This window comes from Aricia agestis, chromosome 7 (genome assembly GCF_905147365.1).
Source record: "Aricia agestis chromosome 7, ilAriAges1.1, whole genome shotgun sequence".
Lineage (NCBI taxonomy): Eukaryota > Metazoa > Arthropoda > Insecta > Lepidoptera > Lycaenidae > Aricia > Aricia agestis.
In genome coordinates, this window is record NC_056412.1 from 18,369,586 (window position 1) to 18,387,381 (window position 17,796).

A 17,796-nucleotide genomic window follows, 5' to 3' on the forward strand; every position below is an offset into this window, starting at 1 on the left:
TCCAAGCGCACCGCACCTGTGCTTGTGTTTCATATTTTGACTACTTTGTAGTCGCCGTCTTATACGCCCGAGGGCTAAACAGTCTGTTGCCGGGGAGATATTTGTAGGGTTAAAACTGCCTTTGCTTAAGGTGTAGATTTAACCAACTACTACTAACAGATGTAGAGTAACTAGAAAGTAGGTTAAAACTAGCTAAAAGCCGAGATTTGTGAGTGCTCGTGTTGTCACACCTTGACTGACTGGTGAATGGTGATAACACATCTACATAATTATAATAAAAAACCTTGACTATTACAAGACTAAAATTAGCCAAATCGGTTCAGCCGTTATTGAGTTTAAGCCAGATTAAAGACTCATTTCTCTTTATATAGATTACTATTATTTAAACTGTCAATCTTTTTTTTTTTGTTATTAGAAGAACCAGCTCTAGACGAGGACTGAAAGACAGATTTCACTACAAAAAAACCCAACAATATTTTAAAACTTTATTTCTTTTATAATGTTTATTATAGATGCAATTTACGTGCATAGCACAAATATGATACATACAACAAATACATTGTTAGTGTGTATAATAAACTTTTCCATATCATAACTGATTCACCGAGATTCTATTCACAGTAGATATTTCAAGGAGTTGGTGAATCTCCAAGAAAAATTGTTTTGATTTAATATTGTATAATAATGGTAAGTTTCTTGTTTATATATTGCCGACTTGGCAATTTAGGAATATAGGTATTGTATGGGATTTTGAACGTTGATGTACTACAAGTTTGATTTATTTCGTAATAAACCATTATAAATAAACATTTTAAAATACCTGTAATCTTTCACACTTTTCTTGGAGTTTCACCGAAATACTTTACGAAACATACAATTTCCAATGTAAACTATCTGACAACACATTTTAATATACATTTACAATTTAATAGTTCCATTAATAAATAAAGTATTTATTATTTTCCGACAGTGTCTGTCCTTAAAAGCACTTTTCAGCTACAGGAATGTCAAAAAAGGACGGGGTAGCTTGCTTTTTTCTAATTTTGAATAAACATTTCGTACGCTTCCACTATTTTCAAGTAAATGAAAAGCAAAACATCAAGATTTGTAGAATATAAAACGTACCTTATTCTAAACATAAGACGCCAAGGTAAGATGGAAATAAAAAATTATATTTTCCTAAAATTATTATAATAATATAATATTTTCTTATGATTATTTATATAATTCTAGTTATAGTTATGTATGCTTTATTACAATGAGACTAGACACAGATCTGAGGTTAATCAAAATATACTATGAATCGTATAATTTAAAGGACCAATTATGACGGAAATAAGTTACACAAAACAAATCTTATTAACAATAATTAAAGAAAAAAGTTTTATCCTAATTGTTTAGTTTATGATTTTTAGGTCCTTTGATCCTTAATTTCGAGTATTTTGTAACAAAAAATATATTTCATGTGATAACAATTTTAAATAACAATGTTTTTAAGTGATAGTAATATCTTTTGGATACAACTTATACAGAGCAATATAAATATTAAAAAGTCAAATCGAATGAAAGCGTACATTAAAACCTGTGTTAGTCTCGGTACAATATTTACATCGTTCTACTAAACCACATAATAATTATTCTAATACATTACTTACAATTTACATAACTTAGATTTAGAGATAGAGTGATTCGTATAACTTTACTCTTATATGTTTATATGTACACCTTTGTATTCTACACTTGGTTTTATTTTAGTATTGTCAGCTGTTATATCATTCCTGTTTCCTTTAAACATCAACATTTTCGTTCTAACTTTTAAGATGTTCAAATTCAATAAGCTTTTAGATAAATTAACTCGATTTTTCGTTTAACTTTTAACATCCTATCTACATCTGAATCGGTTCTAGGAAAACATATTTAGAGCTGGCTACTGCTAATCTTTAAAAACCAATATAAATATATCTTATTTTACGTTATATACAATTCTATACTAGATAAGCATTTCTATCCGCTTAGAGACTTATATTTTATATAACACAACCGGTACTATAAAATAGCGGTGGTAGTTCGGCTGCTAATATTGATATTCGTTTCGGAGGGGAAGTGTAGGAGACGATAAAATAAACGTAGACCCTTTGACAAATATCAATTAAAGCAGCGAAGTAGTATATATTTACAGTACTAAATCCAGTTTCAGATGTCAAGAAAGTGCGATGAACAGGTTGATAGCCAACACGATGCAGTGGGTAGCGGAAGTGGGCGCGAACGCTTGGCCGCCCCTTTGCATTGCGGCCGGATACTCACCTGATAAAGGAAAAATCGAATTTGCTTCTTTGGCAAAAATTAAAACTGTCTCGAACAATTCCATAGAACACAGTATTATATGAAATTGAAGAATACAACTAATAAGAAATTATTAAGAATGAGTGAGTAGAAATGCTAGGTAAAGACGTAATTTAGGCTTTTATCGATGTTAAAAGTTATTTTGTTTCAATTCAAAAGATAAACTTTTAACAAACATGTTGCAGGGAGACTTATTTGCCACTAATTGGACTTAATGACTTAACAGTAAAAAGAATTTAATGAAGTTAAAGTTCAATTAGCGAGAAAAACTGCGCAACCCTATCAATCTAGTCTACAGAAGTAACCTAAAAAGAAAATAAACTCATCAGCAGAACCAAAGAACTTAATTATTGTATCAAATAAAACACGTTAATGTCGTAATATAACCGGGGTCATTACTTTGATTCATGTCTGCCGTTGTCTTAATGACGATATGCTTAGATTTTATTTCGGGCGGGGATTTTGAAAATATTCCCCCTCCATTATCTTAGCGATGTCATTTATCAGACTCAGATGCTCAGATAGTGATGTCGGGAGCTTGTAATTGATGAATTATATTGAGGGAGAAATTAGCATTTTTTGTAAATGCTTCTTTATCTTTTTTGCTCAATTTACCAATACTTGGAACCTTGAACTTTGGTCCGCCTCCACCAACATTCTACAGTCTTTAGTATATATTTTAATGAGACTTTTACATTTCATTGTTCAATATTTTCACTGCAAGTAATTACGCGTAGTCATATTTTTATTTTATTTGACTTTTATTTTCTACGAAAGAATAGAATAAAACTTTTTATCGCATTAAAGTTTCACAGCTCCCTTGTGAGTTCTCGAAGAAAATACTGTCGTATTTATTATGTAGCCTTTGTTTTCGAATAAATGTGAATAAAATAACATTAAATTTTTTGTAACTCACCGTTTAAGACGTGCACTACAATGCTTTTGGACTGGGCATTGCTTGGGTTGCACTGGTAGGTCCCCGAGTCGGATGGTCTGGCTTGTTGGATGAGAAGGAAAGATGTTGTCGTCTCGCCCTTCTCTGTCACCACTGATACACCCCCTCGTGGTGAATCGTAGCTTATTATCTAAGAACAAATATTTTATTAACAAAACTTCATTCTGATGATTCTGTTTTTTTTTTTTTTCAAAGCGTCATCTATTTATTTAACTTGTAGTAATACGGGATTTCTTAGCCTTCAATTTATTTTGAGGTAAGTCTGACTCTAGTAAAATCATTATGTTTGATAATTTTAATATAATATTTACATAATTACTACAAAAAAAAAAAACAATGTGACGTTTCTATTGGTATTTTGTGGTAATTCCCAAGAATTTCTATTCACGCCGCTTTTTTGCTTTTTCACTTTCTATCCTTTACCCACATACTTAGTTAAATATGCAGATTGGATACAAGAATTTCATGTGAAAGTATTCGAATGGAGTTGTGTAGAACAAAGGGGTTAATATTTCAAATGTGGCTTACCGCATCGTTGTGATTCCAGAATATGTAAGCAGGCGGCTCGGGCGAGTAGAGCACCACGCATGTCAGGTTGATCGTGCTGCCCCGGTCTATGTACAGGTCGGGCCCTCCGATTATTTCAGTCGTTGGCTCTGAAAATTGTAACGTTGATTTACTAATCAAGCACTTTAAATACGGTAAAGATACTATATTTTGTTGTGAGATACAGTTATATTTCTTATTAAAGTGCGTTAAATATGAAAAAGTGTGTTTTGAAATTTAAATTTTGCCTGTTCCGATAGTACCTAGTAAACCCAGTAAATTAAGAAACATTATAGTGTTTAAAACATTGCAGGGGCGTGTAATACTGTATGTATCGAAATGTTTTCTACTTTGATCTTGAAAAAATACAATAATGATTAAATTTTTGTTTCAATCTTGATCCAGTTGTTCTTTATTGAATATTTTTGAAGTAGCGCTAAAAGTGGAGTAGACGGAGTAACAGATTAAAAGTGGAACATTTTTTTGTTTTCAGTTACAGAGGTAGCGAAATTTAGGCACAAAGTCAATAACAACATCTGATATAATAATAATGTTGTAAGGATAAGTACTGTAGTAACAATACAATATCTTAATCTAAATTGAATCTTCATTTATGTAGCTCTGAAGGCCGCAATTAATTTAGTTATTGTTCTGTAAAATCTGACCTTATTTTGGTTTAGAGAAGAGAGAATAATCGAAAATTATTCATTATATTAATTTTATAAATGCGAAAGTGGGTCTATCTGTTACCTTTTTAAGCATCAACAGCCGGAGATAATATTTTGATTCCCAGGAAATGGCATTGGATTTTTTGTAGTAAAATGTGCAGTTCTCGAATTATTAAAGTTTCTATTATGAGGGCGACTTATCCAAAATAATCAAACATCGTCCTTATCTCTTCACAATCACGCTTGTCTTTCATATGCCAGGTGAAAAAGGACGACGCAGAATCATCGCCAAGTTAGTTGTTTCTTAATAGCTCGATAAATATAAAACATTATAACAATCCGCCAGGTCAGTGTCTCAATGATACAATTTTATTAGTTTTAATGTACGGTTATGGCAATATATGAAAAATTCGTAAAAATTAGATGCATCTTTGGGATTTTTTTCTATCGAGAAAATTTTAAGATATCGTGTTTTCGCACAGATCTAATTCTTGGAAATATAATGAAGTATCTATGTTTATTTTATGTATATTTTGTATATTTTGTAGCTAAGTTTCTAATCACAGTGAGTGCGGTAATATATTTTCAAAGTAATATTTTAATTACAAAATTATCTAACTCATACTCGACAGAATTATTCAAGTGTAGAACAGCTAAAGTATGTTATTTATTACGCAGAAGTTCTGCGCTTGATTTGCATAAAAGCGCTTACTGCGGGGATTTCAAATATTTCACTTTAGCTTAAAGAAATTTATCACGGGCTTATCTGTAATACACTAACTACTAAGTACTTGAGTTTAAAATGTAGTCGCAGATTTTACGTTTTCGTCTGTGAATGTTTTATTAAAAATGGATTAGCTTTTCTAACCGACGTCCAAAAAAAGGAGGTTATAAATTCGACTCGTATAATGTGTGTGATTCCAAAACTGCCCAGTTTTCGTCTATATCAGCGTCTGAACAAATGTGCCGAGTTTCAAAACTTTAATAATATGTATTAACTGTATTATTATGTAGGTATGTCTGTATGTTTTTTTATGAAATATGGGGGCAAACGAGTTAACGGGTCACCTAATGGAAAGCAACTTCCGTCGCCTATGAACACCCGCATCATCAGAAGAGCTGCAGGAGCGTTGCCGGCCTTTTAAGAGGGAATAGGGTAATAGGGGAGGGGGGTGGGGGGTGGGAAGGGAATGGAATAGGGGAGAGTAGGGAAGGGAATAGGGTGGGGGATTGGGCCTCCGGTAAACTCACTTTGAGTGAGTTTACACAACAACACCGGTTTTCTGTGAGAACGTGGTATTTCTCCGGTCGAGCCGGCCCATTCGTACCGAAGCATGGCTCTCCCACGTCTAAATGTGTGATCACATTAAGACCGATTTTAGTATTTTTTTTGTTGGAGAGTACTGCAAAGTTTCATCAAAATCGGTTCATTTGTTTTTAGGTACGCAATTTAGTAGTCGATTCAATTTATTTTTAAATAATATTTTATCTACAGCCCGGTCACTAAATACGTGGAGCACAAAAAATATTACAATCGCCATCCTATTATAGAAGATTGGTATTTGTGAAAATAAGATAACTAAAATATTATATAATTTTTGCACTTGTGTGCCTTTTGCGCTATAAAAATCGACCTCTGTTCTGAAGAACTGCAGATATATTATAATTTATACTGAAGTATAATAATATATCTGCAATTCTTACTGAAGTATAATATATTATGTGCACCAAATTTGATAAAAATCGATTCAGCTCTTCACGTGTGATGCCTTAACCAACGTTTACTTATCTAACGTTAACATTTTTTAACTAATGTTTAACCAACTTTTAATTAAGTACCTTTCCTTCTGGCTTCACCATATTTTATTCAGAGGAGGTGCTATCTTCAGCTATATTATTAGTTTAAAAAAACGTATATTTGCTGTCCCTAAAAAAATGTTAATTTGAGTTTCGTTAACGCTTTTTACAATACACTCAAGTATCCTCCCCCGACATTTACTACGTGATAATAAACTCTGCGATAAACATCGTTAATTTCATTCAACTTTTTACGACTTCTAATTTATATAGCTTTATTTTTACGTGACCAATGTTAGAAGATACACGAAATATAGATGATACTGTTTTTATCTACCTAGTTATGAAGCACAGAACTATGGTATTTTTTAATATATTTTTTTTTGTAGCATAGCTATACACTTAATTATTTTTTGTAGAAATAAGACTAGCCGTCTTAATAAGGCGAAGCCCAATAGTGATATGGTGTTTACTATAGTCGCACCTCGTCTCGTCCCGTTGCGGTGTGACCTTGACGTGATTCGTCACTCAAATTTGCTTAATATATCAAACCCTTAGGGTCAATTCAGAATGCAACGCGAAGAGGCGAGGCGAAGCGCTTCGCGGCATGAATTTGAATGAATTTGACAGATTTAAATTGCGTGAGACGTCTTGCGAATCTGTCAAATCCATATAAATTTAGATAATAATGCATCTACGTACCGCGTTGCGGTCTGAATCAGTGATAAGAATCAAAATGTTACACAAGTTGACAATTGTTACACGTCGTATTCATCACGTGACCTTGCCAACAATCAAACCCTTATTGTCAAAGTAATACGAATCAAAATGGCTCACGGTTATCGACAAAAACAATCCCAAATTAAAATTACTTCGCTACAACACTTCAAATTGATGTCTCTTTTAAGCGTGTACTTCATACAATTAACGAGCTGCTCCGAAGTAAATATCTTAAGGGTTGTCGTACCTCGGTTAACTTTTAACGAATTCTTACTTAACGTCGGGTTTCCATTCGAGTTTTCTTAGTATCAAAGTTTTGAGCGGGCATTTTTATATTTTCTGCCGATCCACTCAGTTAGCGAGTTAAGTTTCGTCTACTTTATATTTAGAATTTGAGAATAACTATAAAATTAGGTCGCTATCAGGACACGTAGACAAATATTCAACAAATTATTTTGACAGCAAATCGAAAAGAAAAAACAAAAATATAGAATTTAAGATAACGTAACTGTGATACTGCAGAGTGAAGTCTATACAAAATTATCTATCTATCCTATACGAAACCACCAGCTGTACATCCTTATGCTATACGAACACCTACGTAACTGAACTTCGTAATTGATTTTGATGCGGTTTTTTTAAAGATCACGTCTCAAGCAAAGCCGCGTGGGTCAGCTAGTGTTACTATACTACAGCCTATCACAGCCATTCTCAATGTGTGCTTCGCGGAGCCCTGATGCTATTTTTGATTTGAGGCATACATACATACATTCAAAGAAATAACAATATTTTCTTGGGTTTCGTCCCGCGCGTCCCGTCCGTCACCTTTAGTTTCGCCACCGAAAATGTTTAAGAACCGCTGGCATATTCCCATTTTAATTTTTCGGACTCTTTAGAGCTTATTTCACAAAATTGAAACAATATTCCGATAACCATAAAATGGAAATGCGTTTTATTTTTGTATTAAACCCTCCGGTTGTTGTGAATAAATTGATTCAAAAATAAATCCGGGTACAGTTAGATTACAAGGTCGGAAGAGCGTTCAAAAACGTTTGATTGATTCCTAGTATTCAAATCCTCTATGACGTCAGCAACTGAATTGAAAATAGATCGAGCGCAGATTATGTCCATAAATAAAACTATTTGCCAATAGTTACAGTAGCGTTGATTTAGATAGAGTTTTGAAAAAGTGTAAAAAGTTATGACTTATAAAAAACGTAACAAAATGTAATTTTCTGTTAAAAATTAAAATGGTGTATTGCCGCTTTAGGCTTAGGGTCAATTCAGACAGCAAATCGACGCGTAGATGCATTTCTAAATTTGTATGGATTTGACAGATTTGCAAGACGTCCAAGATTTGCATGCAATTGAAATCTTTCAATTCAATCATCTACGCGTCGCGTTGCGGTCTGAATTGACCCTTAGAGCGACCGCAGACTTACAATTTTGAGTTGGCCAACTAAATCGTATCGTAATCGTAATCGTATACCAAGCGAGCTCTCATAAGTCGCTATATGTATAGCTATTGAGCTATAGCGGACTTAATATGAGAGCTCGCACATTTTTCCAACTAAATTGTACAACTAAATAATTGGACACCAATCGTATCAGAACCGCGATTCCTTTCCGATTACTTACTTACTTACTACGATGGCTCAGCGACCCAAAGTGGATCTTGGCCTCCGACACGAGTTTGCGCCACTTGTCGCGGTCTTGCGCAGTTTCTTGCCAGACTGTGACTTGAAGATCGCGCAGGTTCGACTCCACGACATCTAGCCACCGGTACCGTGGACGGCCGACAGGTCGTCGCCCGATCGGACGCCCAAGAAACGCCATTTTAGTGGCACGATCCTCCCCCATTCTTGCAACATGACCGATCCATCGGAGTCGCTGGGCTTTTGTTACGCCAATAATATTGGGTTAGCTATGAGGTCTTCAACTTCTGAGTTGGTTCAGATTCTAGTTCCTCCGTCTTCTGTGAAGCACCGGGCCCAAGATCTTGCGGAGGATTTCTTTCGGCTACCAGTAATTTATTCCCTTCAATCCCAAATTTAAAAAGTTGTCCAATTAAATTGTGAAACTACGCAATTCAGTTGTACGATAGTCGGCCAACTTGAAATTGTATATCTGCGAAGTTTACATTGCAACGTGACATTGCACATTTTGAGCCATTTACAACAGAACTTTACACCCCACACATTGAATTGATTGTTCAGCCTTTTCGAATTTTGGATGGCTCTTTTTTTTGCATCATCTTGTCATATTGCAAAGTAAAAGGTCCTAAGTTCTATGCGTCGAATTGACCCTAAGTCATAATTGTCAAATAACGTGAAATCGCTTGACATTTCAATACTGTATCGCTTTTATGCACCGCGTCGCGAATTTTTTTGTCTTGTTTCGAATTAAATTTATCTTAAGGGCCTACTACACCTACGGCGGAGAGTGGCGAGATAGTACTCTCGGCCAAGCGCCGTTATGTTATTGTGGATGTGCTTAGAATCGAATTACTTACCAACGACACTTAAGTGTATAAAATGGCTCATATGAGGCGTAGTTGATATTTGGCATTCGTAGATACCCGAATCTCTATGTTGCGGGTATTTTATCTGAAACAAAAATTACATTATTTTAAAATAATACTATTAATGTTACCTCTTTTGCTTAACCGATTTTGATGAGAGGAGACGAGAGTTCCGAAAAAGGAAAAAACAATATAATATCTGGAAAAAAATAGATTTCCACAAAATAAACGAATTTCGACGCCGCAAAATTGCTGGCAGAATATAGTAATCGGATTGTGTGATATGTAGCGAAATTATACAACATCACTGGTGAGACATGTTCAATACTTAAGGAGAGTACTCGGTACTCGATTCTCATTATAAATATGTAATAAAATTAGGTACTTACTTAATTTTTGTCCGAATTTCCCTTTAAATAAATGAATCATGGACACTAAGTAAATTACGCGGCTAGGCACTTGTCTACTTAGGCATACTATGCGGCAGGCGCGGCGGCGTGCGCCATCAAAGAAACATGTCGCCGCTACCCTAATACCGCGCGCGGTGTGCATGGGTTGGGTAAATAATTATTTAACTTTAAGCTACATTTACTCAGTGATCAATTGATATATTTTTAGGGTTCCGTACCTCAAAAGGAAAAAACGGAACCCTTATAGGATCACTTTGTTGTCCGTCTGTCCGTCCGTCCGTCTGTCAAGACCCTTTTTCTCAGGAACGCGTGGAGGTATGAAGCTGAAATTTATATCAATTACTCAGGTCTACTGTCCCTTGAAGCTGTGAAAAAATCAAACTTCTAAGCCAACGCAATCAAAAGATACAGCCGTTTATGCCGCAAATTTTCGACACTTGCAAGGGAATCAAAACCTACAGGGTGCTTCCCGTGAACTCAGAATCTTGAAATTTGGTACGAAGCAACGTCTTATAGCATAGATAAAGGAAAAATTACGAAAACCATAAATTTTTAGTTACATCACATAATATATTTTTTTTTAATAATTTTAAACTTACTACCCATTTCCTCATAAACGCGTAGAGGTATTAAATTGAAATTCATACCAAATACTCAGGTCTATAATACCTTTAAGCTGTCGGAACCCTCGGTGCGCGAGTCCGACTCGCACTTGGCCGGTTTTTTTTTTCTAATATAATAGCCAAATATCACGTCCTTGAGTATTGAACATGTCTCACCCGTCATGTGATGTCATGCAGTATAGAACGAAGTCGTCACTAGACAAGTGTGACGTATTACAATGTCATTCCAACAAAGTCTGGATATCCTTCAATGCACTGGCGTATATTTCATTTCTGAACGAATCAACGGGATGGCAACAATCCTTGACGACATGAGCTATGAGCACTGGAAAATATACCTGGTTTTATATAGGAACCTAGGCAATTTTGTTACCTTACCAAATTACACTGGGTCACAGTTCGGAACATACCTTTTATCTATTCTGACACGTTTTTTCAAACATTTCCCTTTTATAAAAGTTCAATTTTGTCAACGTCTGAAGGCCGAGCGAAGGTCTCCGTTGTGTTTACGTAAGAGGCGAAGTAATTGAATATTTAAGGGGGAAATGTAAACAATGAGTCACGCAGAATAGGACGGGCGGCGGTGTTTTATGAAATCATTTTTTACAAGTTATAAGCCTCTTATGTTTTTGTGTTGTGGTTCAATAAGGGTTCCATAATATACGCTTACTAATGCAGATGGCGGACCTGCGTTATTTGTTCGGGTTATGTCTAGTCAGTGTAATCGATTGTTTGCTGGGCTTGATTTCGGATTCTATTTTACTCCTTTAAGGGTGATATTTTTTAAAATCTAAATTGGACTTCCATAAAACCTACCCTCCATAGACCGCGTTTGGGGATTTCGTCATCCGTTCATAGAGTCATTACCCTGTCTGTGGCTGCTAGGCATTAACACTAGAAAGACCGGAATTCTGAACTTCCTAGAAAGACCAAGAGCGGTCAAATGACTCATCGTATGTTTTTACATTTTTTGTGTGTCTTACTATTTTGCTTTTGCATTTTATTGATCATGTAATTATTTATACAAGTAACTAAATTAAATTATAGAACAAATATTCAAGAAAATTATTAAAAAAAAAACATTTTATAGACCTGCTACTAATATAATGACAATTTAATGACTCCACAAGATTTATTGTACTACTTTCACAGTGAACTCTCTACAAGGAACTCGTACACACCCTAAAGTATTGTTACGTGCTAGGGTTCGAGGATTTGGAGAGAAAGACCTGGTGACTCTCTTGAAGACTTTATTAACACTGCACTAAACACTAGGTCACAACACTTAGCACTAAGTCCAAACACTAATCACTAGGTCCAATCACTAAGCACTATCACTGTCCTAGGTCGTAGCCAAGTCGCAGGTTTCACTGGTTCACTCACTATTGATCACTTGTTGTCACTCCGAAATCGCCTTGATGATAGCTTGAAACGAACTGAATCGCCGGGCCTGCCTGCGGCTTTTTATATGGCGAGACGAATTCCAGAAAGTTCCCGATTCACGTAAACAAGTAAACAACCGTGGGAACTTTCTAGGAGGCTCGGGCATGTACCACAATAAAACTGCCGTCCTTACGATAAGTACAGTAAGTTGAATTTAATTTAGACCTTATGGACTCAGTCATAAGGTCTAAATTAAAACACGTAAACACACATTGGACCTTTCTAGAAGGTTCGAGTATGTACTTGCGCACCTCATGCCATCTAGTATTGAGTAGGGGATTTATGTTGCCCGTGCTCCCTCGGTAAGCTTCGCTGGTTTGTCGCTAGATGGCACCACGTGTCCGTATACCATGTACCGTAACAGTATTATCACTTATTTCTATTACACCCTGTATTTTGAGCATGAAACACCGTTTTTTCAGATTTCATATTTTCTCATTTTAGCAATAAAATGGTAAAGTTACTCTAATGTACAGTAATTCACGTCTAGAAGCCATGAACATCTTGATGAAAATACCCTATTGGAGGACAAAACTATTATTTTTTCGTGTCGTATTTTTGGTGACAATTTAAAAATCTTTTATTACTAAAGCTAAAAAAGTACAAAAAATATGCTTTAGAAATGAAATATATTTAAAATTAGCATAAATATATTTTTTTTTATCATATTTTCATAGAACTACAATTCGCAACCTTTAGTTTGTTATTTGCTTCGTTTGTGTGGATAAAACAAAAAATAAATATTTTATTGAAATTCGAACTACTAATAAACCCTGACTGTATTAGGTCAACTCAGGCAACAATACTATGAAAATTCACACATATTTTTGTAGTAACGTTGATAATTTTCAAAACACAGGGTTTCATTAGGCAAAAAACTTGAAATACGTTACAATATGAAAACAGGCAAGGCAAAAGGTTTTATTTGTGCACATACTATATTTGTAAATATATTACCATTATTTTTACATATGAAAATGTGAAATTTTAGACCATTTATGTAAATAAAACTATTTAAGCCCCTTTGTCCCATGAGTCATTGACAAGTCTATTTCAGTCGAGTTTTTTTTTTATAAATTTTAAATCAAATTTCAAATACAATACACAAACAAAACATAATAATATTTAAAATATGAAAGAAAAATAAAACTTGCAAGAAAAACCCACTTTCTTTAGAAATTTTATTTAAGCGGTCAATTGACCACTGCGGTCTTTCTAGATAGTTTGTTGTTTAAAACTTACAATTACTAAGCAATCATTAAAAACACGTTATCACAATTAAAACAATCGAAAACTATTAAATGTCACTAGAGGAAAACGAATTTCACGCAACGGTAACAAAAATATCGCAAAATAAAAACTAAAATGCGGTCATTTGACTGCTCCGGTCTTTCTAGTGTTAAGTGACCGCGATGGACACTCGGCGGATATTCGCGGCGCACGCTAGGTGCATGGGCGTCACGCAATCTCTCCGCCCGAAAACCTCTAGTGTGATAGTGAATGTCTACATCTTACTAGGACCTACCTACCTAGATGACTAACCCTCTACACTCTACAATCTACACAGAGTAGTGAGTCACTACTCTAAAATTTACTTAGATTCTACAGTAACTCAGGTATTAATGGAACTACAGTAATAAGCTTCGCTCACCTGCAACGTCCAGTCTTCCGAGTGGGCCTGGTGTATAGCCCTGAATCGCTGGTCACTCGTGTAGGTGTACCGGCCAACTGTCAGCAGGTGTATGTCTCTGTGTCTCACCCATGACACCTGCATGTTCAGCTGAAACAAGAGAAATAATTAAGTAGGCGAAGAAAAGGACTACAAAATTGTATATATACATCAGCTATAGACTAGAGTAATATTATAAATAAATAAATAATAAATAAAAGTTTACTTGACCCAATAGGACATTAGACTACAATAATTTACAAGAATTCAAACAAACATTAAAACATATGGTAACAATACAACACGAATAGAACCGGACACAGTAACATAACAATGAGAAACAACAATAAACAATGCTTGAAATAAACCCAAAGGTGTGTATGTTTGTTTGACTGTCAGTAGCCTCTTCACGATGAAACCGCTGAAACGATTTTAATAGGTATGGAAATACCTTGAGTCCCTAGAAAGGACATAGAATAGTTAGGCGCAACGGAGTTGCGGGCGTCATCTACCACGCATATAGGCCACGCACAACCTTTAGATTCGAACCTTCAGCAAAAATGGAAGTCGCGTGTAACTTACAATTTTCTACCTAAATACTATTGCCGAATAACTAATCTAAAATGTAAACTGTATTTTAAATTCGAGAAAAGATTCTTACAAAATTTCAAGTCGTTTTCCCTTTTCATAATAGATTATGAATCCTTAAAAACCAGACTCCAGAACTTTCCAAGTGTCATAATAGGTATTGTCAAATAATCCAGCGGAAATGAAAAGATTAAGGCGAATTCGTTTACAGGACTTTAACTTTGGAAGAAGATCTGAAGAACTTTTGGATTCAGAGCTAATTAAGAAGTTAGTATTTACAGCGATTTGCCAACTTTTTAAATCTATTAAGAGAGTTTGAAGGCTTAAAATTATTATTACCTTTATTTTTGACGTGATAAAGAATGATATGAAAATATTATGATTGAATATAATATTCATAAATATCATAGAAAACTTGTGTGAAATGAAGCGGCAGTGTATTTTTCGATGAAGCGTGGTTACTAGAAGCCCAATGGGGCGCGAAAAATTCTTACTATGAGGTGTTATTATATTTAACTTAATATTACTAGACGTTTCGCGCGGCTCCGCCTGCACGAATTAGGAATTTCACGGAAACTGTCCTGCAAAAATTATAGCTTATGTCCCTCCACGTAGTCAACTCTATCTATATTGTATGTGCCACATAATGTGACATAACATAAAAATTACTTTAGTAGTTCGTTTCCAAATGATTTCCCCGTTTTTTCCACATTTTCCTCAATTTCTTCTCTCCTATTAGTCACAGCGTGATGTTATATCGATTAAAGCCCTCCTCGATAAATAGACTATCCAATACAGTAATAATTTTTCAATTTGAACCAATAGTTAATGAGATTAGCACGTTCAAACAAACAAAAAAGTTTTATCATAATAGCTAAAAAAAAGTTTAAAATAAAATTATTATAATATTCATAATATCTCAAAGTAGTTTTTATTACAATTTTGTAGCACAAAATTATGATGGCTTCGTAAATATTAATAAGTTAATATTGTAAGTGCTTGAGCGCAATATTATGCAGAATCGAGCGAAATTCCGAGCGTATTCTCATTAAGTATGGCGAAACCTGTTGCAACGCAATCTGTATAAGCCGCCTGTGAGCACATGCACAAAATATAAACAATTAGAACTAATATTGTTTGATACCGAGCTAGCTGTTACTTGGAAATAGCTAACATGACTTTGCTGTTTGATATTACGGTATACTAATTGTAAAGAGGACATTTTTGTTTGCATTTTTCAAAACTACAGGGCCGATTTAAATTAAAGGTGCGGAGAAAGAGTAGTACGGAAATAGCAAAAGACACTTATATAAGTGTACGAGGAACATGACTTGCATTATATAAAATGTAGTCAGATTGACGTAAGTTTAAATTTTTATGCGTGATTTCGCCAGAGGAAGCGAAATATAACAAAAAAAAAACAATATTGTCTAGTGCAGAGACGAAGCGCATCGAAGAGAATTATTAAAACTGAACATTACAAATTCAACCTTAACTTCAAAGCGTTAACGCACTTTATTACTTTTGAGAATTTAAAAAGGCGTGCGCATCCGCGCGAATTCGCGTGAATGCGCCCGACTAACGCTGATTGGCCTCGCAGATATGTATGCGTTACGCTCTGGAGTTAAGGTTGAATTATCTTTGTTCAGTTGTTTCGACTCTGCGCTATTATAAATTGACTTTTACGCCATGATTCTTGTATCAAAAGCTTGCACATGAATTATATGTACAACTAGTCAACAGTAGATGCGGTTTCGTATACAATACACCAAATTTAACCGCATCATATTCTCGGTGAATCCGCAGACAACGAGCTCGGATAAACAAAAGGTTCTCTTTTGAAGTGGGGAATTATAAAATACATGAATACACGTCAGCCATCTTACATTTATGTGAAAGATGCTGAGTTTAATGAGAGTTTTATTTATCAAGTCGCTTTAACAATGGCGACTTGACTCATTGTGCTATTGTTGAGTTTCGTTTTAAACTGGAATTTTGTGGTACCGCGCGGTAAATTGGACGTGCTTGTTATATAGAAAACGTAAGTATACACGTTTTCTATATACCGTACCCGTTTAGAGAAGATTAGTTCCTGCGATTTGTATAAATAACTAACTCTTTCATAATAATATCATTAATTTAACTAAAATTAATTCCATTTTGTTTCTGTAAAGGAAAGCCTGATTTCATTACTTAATTAGTTTTGAGTATTCCCTATGATAATATTCAATAATTATTTTCCTTCGTAAAGAATTTACGACGATATGTTACGATGTAATAAAATCGATTTACCGACAAATGAGATAGTAATCGCTCAGAAATTGTTATGAAACCAACATTGTTGTATTCGTTAATATTGAAATGATCGTTTGGTTGTAAATTTTCGTGGTGTATTTTCGGTTTTATTCAAAATATGTTTATTATCTTTGTATTAAATTGTGGTGTATTTGTCGTTTACATCAAAGTAGGACCACAGTTTTTCTACTTTTGATGGCCAAAAATACACCACGGAGGCACTAATGTTGGCAGGGAGCCTGCAGGCATGGCCGATAGCCTCCACTTCTATAAAGCCTGTGTGTCTGTAGGTCCGTAGTAGCGAAGTAGTCGGACATAGCTGTAGGGTTGCCTGCGGGCAACACGTCTAGACTCTAGTGTATGATGTATCCCCCGCTTTAAATTAAGATTTGCCTTTCAAGCGTCCATTTCCGAGAAATGACAACTACAAAGGGTATGTGACTACAACAATGAATTCGAAAGTGTGTCTATATTATATTTGTCTGGCTGTCTGTTACGCTAAAACCGCAATCCGATTTGGAAGAAATTTGATGTGATACTTTGAGAGACAGAAAAGCATAAAGGATAGTTTTTGTTGCGAAAAAATGTACGGTTCCCACAATAAACTAAATTTCTGCGCAATGGCGTTACTAGTCATACTTACAGTTTTATTCCCCAAGTTCTTGACCCGGCAGTTGAGGTAGGCCGTCTTGCCGAGCAGCGCGGTGACATTCTTGGAGGCGGCCAGGTCGAAGTACGGCCCGGAGCGCGGCGTGGGCTTGGGCTCCGCGGTGGCGGCGCGGATGACGTTGTCAGCGGCCGGTGGAGCCGTCGCGTTGGCCAGGCTCTTGCCCGTCTCCCGCTGTGCTGATAGCACTGGAACAACAATTAACATGTGAAATTCTACTTATTTTAGTATGCCCGATGGTTGTTTCGTCTTAACTTCATAGTTGTTTTAACGTCATAGTTTAAATTGCTTTCAACGAAATGTTTCATGAATACAATTGTGTGAAGGAGAGGCAGTAATTTTGTTTATGTCTATCTGGCATGCCGCATGGTACCAGTTTGGTGGTGGTGACCTAGTCTATTACCAAAGTAAACAAACCGTAAGCAAGTCTGATATGAGCATACGACTTTGTAATACTTATAGGACTTTGAGGTTTTTTCAAACGCCGCACCGTAATTTGGCAAAGGATTTTATGTAAATGATCAAAAAGCTCTCATCAAACCTAATGTTTA

General features: G+C 35.2%; 1 protein-coding gene across 4 annotated transcripts in view; it reads right to left on the reverse strand.

Moving 5' to 3' along the window:
• Positions 1–1,518: 1,518 nt before the first annotated feature.
• The window catches only part of LOC121728565 (lachesin-like), a 133,166-nt gene continuing 116,888 nt past the window's right edge, over positions 1,519–17,796 (reverse strand). For 2 of the 4 annotated variants that reach the window (XM_042116738.1, XM_042116737.1), the window contains 6 exons: positions 17,222–17,433; positions 13,678–13,806; positions 9,542–9,635; positions 3,827–3,954; positions 3,260–3,428; positions 1,519–2,331 (listed from right to left, as the gene is read on the reverse strand). In XM_042116738.1, coding sequence (XP_041972672.1) covers positions 2,201–2,331; positions 3,260–3,428; positions 3,827–3,954; positions 9,542–9,635; positions 13,678–13,806; positions 17,222–17,433 — 863 coding nt within the window. In that variant the 3' untranslated portion in view covers positions 1,519–2,200. The remainder of the gene's footprint in view (positions 2,332–3,259; positions 3,429–3,826; positions 3,955–9,541; positions 9,636–13,677; positions 13,807–17,221; positions 17,434–17,796) is intronic. The other 2 variants (XM_042116740.1, XM_042116739.1) reach the window with 2 other exon arrangements.